The sequence below is a fragment of the Henckelia pumila genome, chromosome 1 (genome assembly GCF_033568475.1).
Source record: "Henckelia pumila isolate YLH828 chromosome 1, ASM3356847v2, whole genome shotgun sequence".
Taxonomy (NCBI): domain Eukaryota; kingdom Viridiplantae; phylum Streptophyta; class Magnoliopsida; order Lamiales; family Gesneriaceae; genus Henckelia; species Henckelia pumila.
In genome coordinates, this window is record NC_133120.1 from 39,053,604 (window position 1) to 39,068,571 (window position 14,968).

The following is a 14,968-nucleotide window of genomic DNA, read 5'->3' on the forward strand; positions in this document are numbered from 1 at the left end:
ATTCATATCAAAATACATAATAGCTTGAATGGGTTTCAAAATCTTTTAAATTTGTACTTTCCTTGAAATGAAGACGAAGTTGATTCAGATTCTTGGCAACGAGCTAACCACACCAAGAACGAGATTTGGAACTTTGGCTTGTGACTTTCTTGAAGAACCGTGAAGGTTCAATAAAGAAACAAGAAGGAGAAGATGATAGAATGGAGAGAAGGGGAAAGAATCGTGTAGAGGATAGGGAAGAAGAGAGAGTCAAGGGAACAAGGGGACATGGGAAGTAATGGGGTGGGGAACCGGGTAGATAGATAGGATAATGATCATTCAATACATAATGTGTGTTCATCTCTAAAATGCAGTCAGTCACCCGTCCCGACTCGTCTGATAAAAATACCATCCCCCGACTCATGCATCAAAAACATATCAATATTATACTTAAAACGTTCGTAAAAATATGCTCTATCATCTCGTTCGTAGGTTAGCCTCGTCCCATGATTCCAAAATCAAACTCGACCTGAAACCATTAACTTAATCGAAAGCGTTAAACATAAAATAATTATATCAAGAAACCATAATCATTAAATCATAACTTAAACAATTTATGGCATAAAATCATAAAAATTATTTTAAAATCATCGTAAGTGAGTTTAGTGGATTTGGACCTTACAACTCTACCCTCCTTAAAAGAATTTTGTCCTCAAAATTCGACTCACCAAATAATTCTGGGTATCGGCTACGCATATCTTGTTCAGTCTCCCAAGTAGCCTCTTCCACTAATTGATTGCGCCATAAGACCTTTACCATATTGATCTCTTTATTTCTCAACTTCCGGACTTGTGTATCCAAAATTTGGATAGGTACCTCTTCATATGACAAGTCTGGCGTCCACTGAACTGGTTCATGACGAATGACATGGGAAGGATTTGAGATATACTTCCTCAACATCGAGACATGGAAGACGTCGTGTACTCCTTCTAGATTTGGAGGCAATGCTAATCGATAGGCTCTTTCTCCAATCTTATCTAGGATCTCGAAAGGCCCTATATATCTCGGACTCAGCTTTTCTTTCTTCCCAAATCTCAAAACTCCTTTCCAAGGTGACACTTTCAAGAACACATGATCACCTACCTGAAACTCCAAGTCTCTACGCCTCTTATTGGCGTAGCTTTTCTGTCGACTCTGTGCTGTCAACATTCTATCCTTGACTTTTGCTATCATGTCGATTGTCTGTTGCACTATTTCTGGTCCCAATACAGCTCTTTCTCCCACTTCATCCCAATGCAATGGAGTCCTACACTTTCTCCCATACAAAGCCTCATAAGGAGCCATTCCAATAGTAGCTTGATAACTATTGTTATATGTGAACTCCACTAAAGGCAATTTCGATTCCCAATTTCCTCCGAAGTCAATCATGCAAGCCCTAAGTAAATCCTCCAGTATCTGAATCACTCGCTCAGATTGTCCATCTGTTTGTGGATGAAAAGCTGTACTGAAGGCTAACTTTGTCCCCAATCCATGATGTAGACTCTTCCAAAAGTTTGATGTGAACCTGGGATCCCTGTCAGAGACTATCCTTGCTGAAACTCCATGCAATCTAACTAACTCTCGAATATACAACTCTGCATATTGATTCATCGAGAAGTTGTTTCTAACTGGTAAAAAGTGAGCTGACTTCGTCAACCTATCAACTATTATCCATATTGAATTCATTCTTCGTTGTGTAATTGGCTGTCCAATCACAAAGTCCATGGTGACATCTTCCCATTTCCAAGTGGGAATGTGTAATGGTTTCAGAAGTCCTGCTGGCCTTTGATGTTCAACTTTGACCTGTTGACACGTCAAACATTCGCTAACAAACTTAACGATATCTTTCTTCATACCTGGCCACCAGTATAGCATTTGTAAATCCTTGAACATCTTTGTACTCCCTGGATTAATAGAATATGGTACAGTGTGAGCCTCAGTCATCACATCTTCCCTCAGTAAATCTACTGCTGGTACCCACTTTCGCCCTTTGTGATGCACGATCCCATCCTTCACTGTATACAATGCACCCCCTTTAGCTTCATCTTTAAGTTTCCAAGTTAATAATTGCTGGTCTGAAGCCTGACCTGTTCGAATCTTGTCGAGCAAACTTGGAACCATTGTTAAGGCTGATAGGGAACAAACTTCCATCGGCTCAACTACTTCCAATCTGGGTCGTTCAAAATCTGCAATCAACTCTTGTTGAGTTGTCATTCTGTTCAAGGTTGCAGATTTACGACTCAAAGCATCTGCTACTACATTAGCTTTACCCGGATGGTAGCTAATATTACAGTCATAATCTTTCACCAATTCGAGCCATCTTCTCTGCCTCATGTTCAACTCCTTCTGGGTGAAGAAGTACTTCAAACTCTTATGATCAGTGAAAATCTGACACTTCTCACCATAAAGGTAATGTCTCCACAGTTTGAGTGCGAAGACAACTGCTGCCAATTCAAGGTCATGGGTAGGGTAATTATTTTCATGAATCTTCAACTGTCGTGAAGCATATGCTATCACCTTTCCATCTTGCATCAAGACAGCCCCTAATCCACTCTTGGAAGCATCTGTATAAATTACGAATCGACCTGTTCCTTCTGGTATGGCTAGTACTGGTGCTGTCATCAACTTTTTCTTTAACACTAAAAAGCTTTTCTCACACTGATTAGACCATTCAAACTTCACAGTTTTGTGAGTTAATGACGTTAGTGGCAGCGCTATCTTGGAGAAATCCTGAATGAATCTCCTATAGTAACCCGCTAATCCCAAGAAACTCCGTATCTCTGTAGCATTCTTTGGAGTAACCCAATTTTTAATTGCTTCTATCTTTGCTGGATCAACCTCTATTCCCTTAGCCGAAACTATGTGACCCAAAAATGCAATCTGTTCCAGCCAAAATTCACACTTACTGAACTTAGCAAACAATTGTTTTTCTTTCAGAATCTGCAAGACTGTAGTTAGATGCTGACGATGCTCATCTGAACTACAAGAGTATATCAGTATGTCATCTATGAATACTATGACAAACTGATCTAAGAAAGGCTGAAACACTCTGTTCATAAGATCCATGAATACTGCCGGTGCATTGGTAACTCCAAATGGCATGACTAAAAACTCGTAGTGGCCATAACAAGTCCTGAAAGCCGTCTTATGAATATCTTCATCTTTCACCTTCAATTGGTGATAACCTGATCTCAAATCGATCTTGGAGAATACTACTGCCCCTTGTAACTGATCAAACAAATCATCAATCCTTGGCAGTGGATATTTGTTCTTCACTGTTACTCGATTCAGCTCTCTATAATCGATGCACAGTCTTATAGACCCATCTTTCTTCTTGACAAACAATACCGGTGCACCCCAAGGCGATATACTCGGTCTAATAAAGCCTTTATTGAGTAGCTCTTGTAGTTGCTCCTTCAATTCTTTCATTTCAGTTGGTGCTAATCTGTATGGTGCTTTGGAAGCTGGTTGGGTTCCGGGCATTAATTCAATCCCAAATTCTACCTCCCTAGCTGGAGGTAATCCTGCAATATCATCAGGAAATACTTCTGGAAAATCTCTCACTACCTCGATGTCTTCAAGTTTCGGTCGAGGTAATTCTTGGTCGCAAGTGACACTTGCGAGGAAACCTTCACATCCTTTATTCAACAGTTGCCATGCCTTACCTACTGAAATTAAAAGAGATGAATTATTTTTCGGTGTGGCATGGAATAGAAACGTTTCTCCATCCTTAGTTTTCAAGGTAACCGTCCTCCGTTTACAGTCTATGGTAGCCTCGTAACAAGACAACCAATCCATACCAAATATCACGTCAAAGTCCGACATTTTGAGGATAATAAGATCAGCATACAACTCATGACCTTGCATCTGTATACTGCATCCTCTGATAATCAAATCACTACTTAATTCTTCCCCTGTAGGCAAAGATATACTAAACCCCGAAATTTACTTATCCGGTACCAAACCCGATTTATTAACAAATTCAACAGATATGAATGAATGTGTAGCTCCAGTATCAATTAAGATATGAGCAGGAATACTGGAAACATTAATCATACCTGTGACGATGGCTGAGTTTGTGTCCACTTGCTCATGAGTCATGGCAAACACTCGGCCTTTGGCCGGTCCTCTTTGTTGGGGACATTCCTTTGCAAAATGTCCTGGTTGTTTGCACAAGTAACATACACCAGTTCCCATCATACATTGGCCTGAATGATGTTTTCCACATTTTTGAAAAGCTGTTGGTGCATTTGCCGGTTTTGGTGCTGGCAGAGCCAACTGTTTCTGCCCTTGAGGTCGAGGCTGTTGTTGTTGGTACGGTCGGTGTTGGGGAGGGGCTTGGTACGGCCTCTTTCTGTTAGAAGTTCCTTGTTGGTCTCGACCCTGATAGTTAGATCTCTTTGCCTGTGACTCTTTGATAATATCATTTCTGTCCTTTTCAGACAGCATGGCCTGATCTACCGCTTCTTTGTAATTTTTCGCTCCACTTAGTCTAACATCCTTTCTGATGAAGGCATTCAACCCTTCTGTAAAGTGTTTCAACTCTTCAGCAGGATCACCAGAAATCATCGGTACAAAGTATCTTCCCCTTTCAAACTTCTTTACATACTCCGCAATTGACATGTTTCCTTGACGGATCTCCAAAAACTCTCTAGCCAACCTGTTTCGGGTGCTCACCGTGAAATATTTTCCGTAGAACACATCCTTGAATCCATTCCAAGTAAGGGTGGTTAGGTTCAACGCTGCTTTGGCTCCATTCCACCAAACACGAGCGTCATCACGGAACATATAGGTAGCACATCTCAATCTATCCGCATCCGTGATCTGCATGAATTCAAAAGCAGTCTCCATAGCTTGGAACCATTGTTCCGCAATCAAAGGATCAGTCTCTCCTTTGAACTCAGGTGGTCCCAACTCTAAGAACCTTTTGTAGATAGGGTTTTGATTAGCCGCATGATGGTTATTTCCGGCATTAGCTGTCTGGGCTTGAAGCAACTGTTGGATTTGAGCTCCCTGAGCACGGCTTTGCTCTTGAAGCAGAGCAGTTAATCCCGCCAAAAACTGGGTGTTTTGATTGTTCTCACTATCTGGCCAGCAATCATTATGGTTGTTGTTAGTGGCATTGGCGTTGGTGTTGGTGTTATTTCCCCTACGTGATGCCATAGTCCTAAAGTCCAATATTATCCACACCGCTCAGTCACGATTCAATATGTAAATATACTTTAACATGTAATATGCATACAATATCTCATCGCATTATCATACACATAATCGAATAAACATCATAACTTACAGACATGAAGACTGAGCGTTGGAGTCGTGGCGAGTATGCATGAATGTTTCAAGAAAACCCAGAGCGAACTGCTCTGATACCAAACTGTAACGCCCTCAACCGATGAAGATGTTACAAAACTAACATAACCTTACAATAACGCGGAAAAGAAATTTTTTTTTTTTTGAAAGATGTATGCATACATCAAACCTTACTTAAAACATTCCAGAATAGTTTACAAACCAAATCCAAACCTTAAAATTTATAAAAATTGTTTACAACCTTAAAATACATCATAAAGTTGCAAATAGCTCAAGACATAGCATATCACACTCAACACATAACACACTCATGCATCGCCCGCCGGTCCGACTCCTTGCTCTTCTTCATGTCCGACATTAAACTCGTCGACATATGCATAAATGTCATCCTCATTACCTGCACCATTCAAGTATAGTGAGTCTAAAGACTCAGCAAGTATATGCAGTAAAAATCGTGAGATTTCAAATATCATTTAAACGTAACATAACATAACATAAACTCATCATTTGGTGACGAATTATGCGAAATTGTGGCAACCGTCATAATGGGCACATTCATCCTTTTCTTGTTGATCAACAAGCATATGGCACTAAGCCTCATAACATTCGTTCTTTAGAAAGGCCCTCTTCGGTGCTCATCCCGGAGCACCAGTCCCTTGTACTTATCTGTCTCATGAGCCATGTTTGGAAACGCCCTCTCCGGAGCCCAAACCGGAGCACCAATCCCGTGTTTTCCACCACAAAGACACATAAGACATCAAAATCTTTTCATGCATCAACATATCATATCATGATTCATCTTAACATCATTCATCATATCATTTCATTCATTATGAAACATCATTTTTTCATCGTAAATTACGTCATAACTTTCATTTCATGAACATAAAACATTACTCCATTACTTCATGCATGTCATAGATGATAAAAATCATACTTTCATATTGAACATAGGTTTCATGAATGAAACTTAGACATTTACATGCATCACATAGCGTAATCGATCCACGTAAGTCGTTCTTGTCATTCTTGACTTAAAACTTGAAACTTTTTGCATAGAAACTCTTAAATATATTTTATAAGCCTTTGAAGATCATAATCATGAATTTAGGACCCTAAAATAACATAAACAAATCATGAATTTCGAGTGAAAGGCGCGGCCGCTAAACTTCTAGGCGCGGGCGCGCCTGACCTGCGCAAATGGTTCATCTTGCTCGCTCCGAAACTCTATTTGTAAGTTAGAATTTGAAAAAGTGGTAAACATAAAAGTTGTAGCTCTGGATCTTGGATTTCTAATGACGAAAACCGAATCTCAATTTGAGTTTTCAGTAAAACGTTATGCTCATTCTCCCCAAATGTGTCACTGCCGGGAAATCAAAACACTCTACACACTTTGGGGTGATTTTGACCAATCTTCCAAAATTATTTTGACAAAACTCAAAACATGAAAGTTGTAGATAAATAAGCTAGCTTTCAAATAGAATTGGCCTCATATCATTTGGATTATTACCCTAATTGTTATCCTCAAAACCATAACAAGTATAGGTAATCCGGTGCCACCAAACACAATTTCAACACTTCAAACTTCAAACATAAACTTCTTTTAATCAAAATCCTAACTACATAAATCATCAAAGCTCATTTTATTGTAATTGAACATGGTTTAACTAACTTCAAAACATTAAAATCTTAAAAGAACATGAACCTCTTGAATCAACTCAAGTACTTGACAAGAACAACCTACGTTTCACGATCTCGTAAAATCATAACTTCATGCTCTTGAAATTCATGAAAATCATGCATAAATATCTCAACACACAATAATTCATATCAAAATACATAATAGCTTGAATGGGTTTCAAAATCTTTTAAATTTGTACTTTCCTTGAAATGAAGACGAAGTTGATTCAGATTCTTGGCAACGAGCTAACCACACCAAGAACGAGATTTGGAACTTTGGCTTGTGACTTTCTTGAAGAACCGTGAAGGTTCAATAAAGAAACAAGAAGGAGAAGATGATAGAATGGAGAGAAGGGGAAAGAATCGTGTAGAGGATAGGGAAAAAGAGAGAGTCAAGGGAACAAGGGGACATGGGAAGTAATGGGGTGGGGAACCGGGTAGATAGATAGGATAATGATCATTCAATACAAAATGTGTGTTCATCTCTAAAATGCAGTCAGTCACCCGTCCCGACTCGTCTGATAAAAATACCATCCCCCGACTCATGCATCAAAAACATATCAATATTATACTTAAAACGTTCGTAAAAATATGCTCTATCATCTCGTTCGTAGGTTAGCCTCGTCCCATGATTCCAAAATCAAACTCGACCTGAAACCATTAACTTAATCGAAAGCGTTAAACATAAAATAATTATATCATGAAACCATAATCATTAAATCATAACTTAAACAATTTATGGCATAAAATCATAAAAATTATTTTAAAATCATCGTAAGTGAGTTTAGTGGATTTGGACCTTACAACTCTACCCTCCTTAAAAGAATTTTGTCCTCAAAATTCGACTCACCAAATAATTCTGGGTATCGGCTACGCATATCTTGTTCAGTCTCCCAAGTAGCCTCTTCCACTAATTGATTGCGCCATAAGACCTTTACCATCTTGATCTCTTTATTTCTCAACTTCCGGACTTGTGTATCCAAAATTTGGATAGGTACCTCTTCATATGACAAGTCTGGCGTCCACTTAACTGGTTCATGACGAATGACATGGGAAGGATTTGAGATATACTTCCTCAACATCGAGACATGGAAGACGTCGTGTACTCCTTCTAGATTTGGAGGCAATGCTAATCGATAGGCTCTTTCTCCAATCTTATCTAGGATCTCGAAAGGCCCTATATATCTCGGACTCAGCTTTTCTTTCTTCCCAAATCTCAAAACTCCTTTCCAAGGTGACACTTTCAAGAAAACATGATCACCTACCTGAAACTCCAAGTCTCTACGCCTCTTATCGGCGTAGCTGTCGACTCTGTGCTGTCAACATTCTATTCTTGACTTTTTCTATCATGTCGATTGTCTGTTGCACTATTTCTGGTCCCAATACAGCTCTTTCTCCCACTTCATCCCAATGCAATGGAGTCCTACACTTTCTCCCATACAAAGCCTCATAAGGAGCCATTCCAATAGTAGCTTGATAACTATTGTTATATGTGAACTCCACTAAAGGCAATTTCGATTCCCAATTTCCTCCGAAGTCAATCATGCAAGCCCTAAGTAAATCCTCCAGTATCTGAATCACTCGCTCAGATTGTCCATCTGTTTGTGGATGAAAAGCTGTACTGAAGGCTAACTTTGTCCCCAATTCATGATGTAGACTCTTCCAAAAGTTTGATGTGAACCTGGGATCCCTGTCAGAGACTATCCTTGCTGAAACTCCATGCAATCTAACTACCTCTCGAATATACAACTCTGCATATTGATTCATCGAGAAGTTGTTTCTAACTGGTAAAAAGTGAGCTGACTTCGTCAACCTATCAACTATTATCCATATTGAATTCATTCTTCGTTGTGTAATTGGCTGTCCAATCACAAAGTCCATGGTGACATCTTCCCATTTCCAAGTGGGAATGTGTAATGGTTTCAGAAGTCCTGCTGGCCTTTGATGTTCAACTTTGACCTGTTGACACGTCAAACATTCGCTAACAAACTTAACGATATCTTCTTCATACCTGGCCACCAGTATAGCATTTGTAAATCCTTGAACATCTTTGTACTCCCTGGATTAATAGAATATGGTACAGTGTGAGCCTCAGTCATCACATCTTCCCTCAGTAAATCTACTGCTGGTACCCACTTTCGCCCTTTGTGATGCACGATCCCATCCTTCACTGTATACAATGCACCCCCTTTAGCTTCATCTTTAAGTTTCCAAGTTAATAATTGCTGGTCTGAAGCCTGACCTGTTCGAATCTTGTCGAGCAAACTTGGAACCATTGTTAAGGCTGATAGGGCACAAACTTCCATCGGCTCAACTACTTCCAATCTGAGTCGTTCAAAATCTGCAATCAACTCTTGTTGAGTTGTCATTCTGTTCAAGGTTGCAGATTTACGACTCAAAGCATCTGCTACTACATTAGCTTTACCCGGATGGTAGCTAATATTACAGTCATAATCTTTCACCAATTCGAGCCATCTTCTCTGCCTCATGTTCAACTCCTTCTGGGTGAAGAAGTACTTCAAACTCTTATGATCAGTGAAAATCTGACACTTCTCACCATAAAGGTAATGTCTCCACAGTTTGAGTGCGAAGACAACTGCTGCCAATTCAAGGTCATGGGTAGGGTAATTATTTTCATGAATCTTCAACTGTCGTGAAGCATATGCTATCACCTTTCCATCTTGCATCAAGACAGCCCCTAATCCACTCTTGGAAGCATCTGTATAAATTACGAATCGACCTGTTCCTTCTGGTATGGCTAGTACTGGTGCTGTCATCAACTTTTTCTTTAACACTAAAAAGCTTTTCTCACACTGATTAGACCATTCAAACTTCACAGTTTTGCGAGTTAATGACGTTAGTGGCAGCTCTATCTTGGAGAAATCCTGAATGAATCTCCTATAGTAACCCGCTAATCCCAAGAAACTCCGTATCTCTGTAGCATTCTTTGGAGTAACCCAATTTTTAATTGCTTCTATCTTTGCTGGATCAACCTCTATTCCCTTAGCCGAAACTATGTGACCCAAAAATGCAATTTGTTCCAGCCAAAATTCACACTTACTGAACTTAGCAAACAATTGTTTTTCTTTCAGAATCTGCAAGACTGTAGTTAGATGCTGACGATGCTCATCTGAACTACAAGAGTATACCAGTATGTCATCTATGAATACTATGACAAACTGATCTAAGAAAGGCTGAAACACTCTGTTCATAAGATCCATGAATACTGCCGGTGCATTGGTAACTCCAAATGGCATGACTAAAAACTCGTAGTGGCCATAACAAGTCCTGAAAGCCGTCTTATGAATATCTTCATCTTTCACCTTCAATTGGTGATAACCTGATCTCAAATCGATCTTGGAGAATACTACTGCCCCTTGTAACTGATCAAACAAATCATCAATCCTTGGCAGTGGATATTTGTTCTTCACTGTTACTCGATTCAGCTCTCTATAATCGATGCACAGTCTCATAGACCCATCTTTCTTCTTGACAAACAATACCGGTGCACCCCAAGGCGATATACTCGGTCTAATAAAGCCTTTATTGAGTAGCTCTTGTAGTTGCTCCTTCAATTCTTTCATTTCAGTCGGTGCTAATCTGTATGGTGCTTTGGAAGCTGGTTGGGTTCCGGGCATTAATTCAATCCCAAATTCTACCTCCCTAGCTGGAGGTAATCCTGCAATATCATCAGGAAATACTTCTGGGAAATCTCTCACTACCTCGACGTCTTCAAGTTTCGGTCGAGGTAATTCTTGGTCGCAAGTGACACTTGCGAGGAAACCTTCACATCCTTTATTCAACAGTTGCCATGCCTTACCTACTGAAATTAAAAGAGATGAATTATTTTTCGGTGTGGCATGGAATAGAAACGTTTCTCCATCCTTAGTTTTCAAGGAAACCGTCCTCCGTTTACAGTCTATGGTAGCCTCGTAACAAGACAACCAATCCATACCAAATATCACGTCAAAGTCCGACATTTTGAGGATAATAAGATCAGCATACAACTCATGACCTTGCATCTGTATACTGCATCCTCTGATAATCAAATCACTACTCAATTCTTCCCCTGAAGGCAAAGATATACTAAACCCCGAAATTGACTTATCCGGTACCAAACCCGATTTATTAATAAATTCAACAGATATGAATGAATGTGTAGCTCCAGTATCAATTAAGATATGAGCAGGAATACTGGAAACATTAATCATACCTGTGACTATGGCTGAGTTTGTGTCCACTTGCTCATGAGTCATGGCAAACACTCGGCCTTTGGCCGGTCCTCTTTGTTGGGGACATTCCTTTGCAAAATGTCCTGGTTGTTTGCACAAGTAACATACACCAGTTCCCATCATACATTGGCCTGAATGAAGTTTTCCACATTTTTGACAAGCTGTTGGTGCATTTTCCGATTTTGGTGCTGGCAAAGCCAACTGTTTCTGCCCTTGAGGTCGAGGCTGTTGTTGTTGGTACGGTCGGTGTTGGGGAGGGGCTTGGTACGGCCTCTTTCTGTTAGAATTTCCTTGTTGGTCTTGACCCTGATAGTTAGATCTCTTTGCCTGTGACTCTTTGATAATATCATTTCTGTCCTTTTCAGACAGCATGGCCTGATCTACCGCTTCTTTGTAATTTTTCGCTCCACTTAGTCTAACATCCTTTCTGATGAAGGCATTCAACCCTTCTGTAAAGTGTTTCAACTCTTCAGCAGGATCACCAGAAATCATCGGTACAAAGTATCTTCCCCTTTCAAACTTCTTTACATACTCCGCAATTGACATGTTTCCTTGACGGATCTCCAAAAACTCTCTAGCCAACCTGTTTCGGGTGCTCACCGTGAAATATTTGCCGTAGAACACATCCTTGAATCCATTCCAAGTAAGGGTGGTTAGGTTCAACGCTGCTTTGGCTCCATTCCACCAAACACGAGCGTCATCACGGAACATATAGGTAGCACATCTCAATCTATCCGCATCCGTGATCTGCATGAATTCAAAAGCAGTCTCCATAGCTTGGAACCATTGTTCCGCAATCAAAGGATCAGTCTCTCCTTTGAACTCAGGTGGTCCCAACTCTAAGAAACTTTTGTAGATAGGGTTTTGATTAGCCGCATGATGGTTATTTCCGGCATTAGCTGTCTGGGCTTGAAGCAACTGTTGGATTTGAGCTCCCTGAGCACGGCTTTGCTCTTGAAGCAGAGCAGTTAATCCCGCCAAAAACTGGTTGTTTTGATTGTTCTCACTATCTGGCCCGCAATCATTATGGTTGTTGTTAGCGGCATTGGCGTTGGTGTTGGTGTTATTTCCCCTACGTGATGCCATAGTCCTAAAGTCCAATATTATCCACACCGCTCAGTCACGATTCAATATGTAAATATACTTTAACATGTAACATGCATACAATATCTCATCGCATTATCATACACATAATCGAATAAAAATCATAACTTACAGACATGAAGACTGAGCGTTGGAGTCGTGGCGAGTATGCATGAATGTTTCAAGAAAACCCAGAGCGAACTGCTCTGATACCAAACTGTAACGCCCTCAACCGATGAAGATGTTACAAAACTAACATAACCTTACAATAACGCGGAAAAGAAATTTTTTTTTTTTTGAAAGATGTATGCATACATCAAACCTTACTTAAAACATTTCAGAATAGTTTACAAACCAAATCCAAACCTTAAAATTTATAAAAATTGTTTACAACCTTAAAATACATCATAAAGTTGCAAATAGCTCAAGACATAGCATATCACACTCAACACATAACACACTCATGCATCGCCCGTCGGTCCGACTCCTTGCTCTTCTTCATGTCCGACATTAAACTCGTCGACATATCCATAAATGTCATCCTCATTACCTGCACCATTCAAGTATAGTGAGTCTAAAGACTCAGCAAGTATATGCAGTAAAAATCGTGAGATTTCAAATATCATTTAAACGTAACATAACATAACATAAACTCATCATTTGGTGACGAATTATGCGAAATTGTGGCAACCGTCATAATGGGCACATTCATCCTTTTCTTGTTGATCAACAAGCATATGGCACTAAGCCTCATAACATTCGTTCTTTAGAAAGGCCCTCTCCGGTGCTCATCCCGGAGCACCAGTCCCTTGTACTTATCTGTCTCATGAGCCATGTTTGGAAACGCCCTCTCCGGAGCCCAAACCGGAGCACCAATCCCGTGTTTTCCACCACAAAGACACATAAGATATCAAAATCTTTTCATGCATCAACATATCATATCATGATTCATCTTAACATCATTCATCATATCATTTCATTCATTATGAAACATCATTGTTTCATCGTAAATTCCGTCATAACTTTCATTTCATGAACATTAAACTTTACTCCATTACTTCATGCATGTCATAGATGATAAAAATCATACTTTCATATTGAACATAGGTTTCATGAATGAAACTTAGACATTTACATGCATCACATAGCGTAATCAATCCACGTAAGTCGTTCTTGTCATTCTTGACTTAAAACTTGAAACTTTTTGCATAGAAACTCTTAAATATATTTTATAATCCTTTGAAGATCATAATCATGAATTTAGGACCCTAAAATAACATAAACAAATCATGACTTTCGAGTGAAAGGCGCGGCCGCTCAACTTCTAGGCGCGGGCGCGCCTGACCTGCGCAAATGGTTCATCTTGCTCGCTCCGAAACTCTATTTGTAAGTTAGAATTTTTAAAAGTGGTAAACATAAAAGTTGTAGCTCTGGATCTTGGATTTCTAATGACGAAAACCGAATCTCAATTTGAGTTTTCAGTAAAACGTTATGCTCATTCTCCCCAAATGCGTCACTACCGGGAAATCAAAACACTCTACACACTTTGGGGTGATTTTGACCAATCTTCCAAAATTATTTTGACAAAACTCAAAACATGAAATTTGTAGATAAATAAGCTAGCTTTCAAATAGAATTGGCCTCATATCATTTGGATTATTACCCTAATTGTTATCCTCAAAACCATAACAAGTATAGGTAATCCGGTGCCACCAAACACAATTTCAACACTTCAAACTTCAAACATAAACTTCTTTTAATCAAAATCCTAACTACATAAATCATCAAAGCTCATTTTCTTGTAATTGAACATGGTTTAACTAACTTCAAAACATTAAAATCTTAAAAGAACATGAACCTCTTGAATCAACTCAAGTACTTGACAAGAACAACCTACGCTTCACGATCTCGTAAAATCATAACTTCATGCTCTTGAAATTCATGAAAATCATGCATAAATATCTCAACACACAATAATTCATATCAAAATACATAATAGCTTGAATGGGTTTCAAAATCTTTTAAATTTGTACTTGCCTTGAAATGAAGACGAAGTTGATTCAGATTCTTGGCAACGAGCTAACCACACCAAGAACGAGATTTGGAACTTTGTCTTGTGACTTTCTTGAAGAACCGTGAAGGTTCAATAAAGAAACAAGAAGGAGAAGATGATAGAATGGAGATTCGAGTCCGAAAATTTTAAAATTGATTTTTGGATAAATTTGAATTTTTGGAAAATTTATAGATTTTATCCGTTAAATCAGATTTTATGAAATTAATTATTTTTGGTACAATTGATGATAAGATATGATCTTATGGAAATATTGAGTAAAATATGATTTTATGTATAAAATTGGATTTTATATGTAAAATATGATTTTATTTGATAAAAAGATAAAATATGATTTTGTATGTAAAATAAGATTTTATATATGGAATATGATTTTATCCTTTTTAAATTTAATTGCCATTGCATGTTATCCAATAAATTGATTTTGAATTAAATATTATTGGATAAGGATGATCGATTGCCATGACAAATTTTGTAGGTGTAAGTTAAGGAATTTACATTTGTTTTTATTGTTGTTGGATTTATTAATGGGCCTGGTTTATGGTCCAATATGAATTGTCATATGTAATAA

General features: G+C 38.8%; 2 protein-coding genes across 2 annotated transcripts; both read right to left on the reverse strand.

Annotated features, from left to right (window-relative positions):
• Positions 1-472: 472 nt before the first annotated feature.
• On the reverse strand, positions 473-5,181 carry LOC140861346 (uncharacterized). The gene is made up of 6 exons (XM_073264353.1): positions 4,077-5,181; positions 3,523-3,932; positions 2,421-2,676; positions 1,361-2,273; positions 1,123-1,285; positions 473-508 (listed from the first exon to the last, which is right to left on the reverse strand). Exons 1-6 carry the CDS (start codon positions 5,179-5,181, stop codon positions 473-475), a joined length of 2,883 nt encoding a protein of 960 aa, XP_073120454.1.
• A 3,778-nt stretch (positions 5,182-8,959) lies between these two features.
• LOC140861349 (uncharacterized) lies at positions 8,960-12,329 on the reverse strand. Its single transcript, XM_073264364.1, has 5 exons — positions 11,225-12,329; positions 10,671-11,080; positions 9,569-9,824; positions 9,023-9,421; positions 8,960-8,970 (listed from the first exon to the last, which is right to left on the reverse strand). The coding sequence occupies exons 1-5, from the start codon at positions 12,327-12,329 to the stop codon at positions 8,960-8,962; spliced, it is 2,181 nt and encodes a 726-aa protein (XP_073120465.1).
• Positions 12,330-14,968: the final 2,639 nt, after the last annotated feature.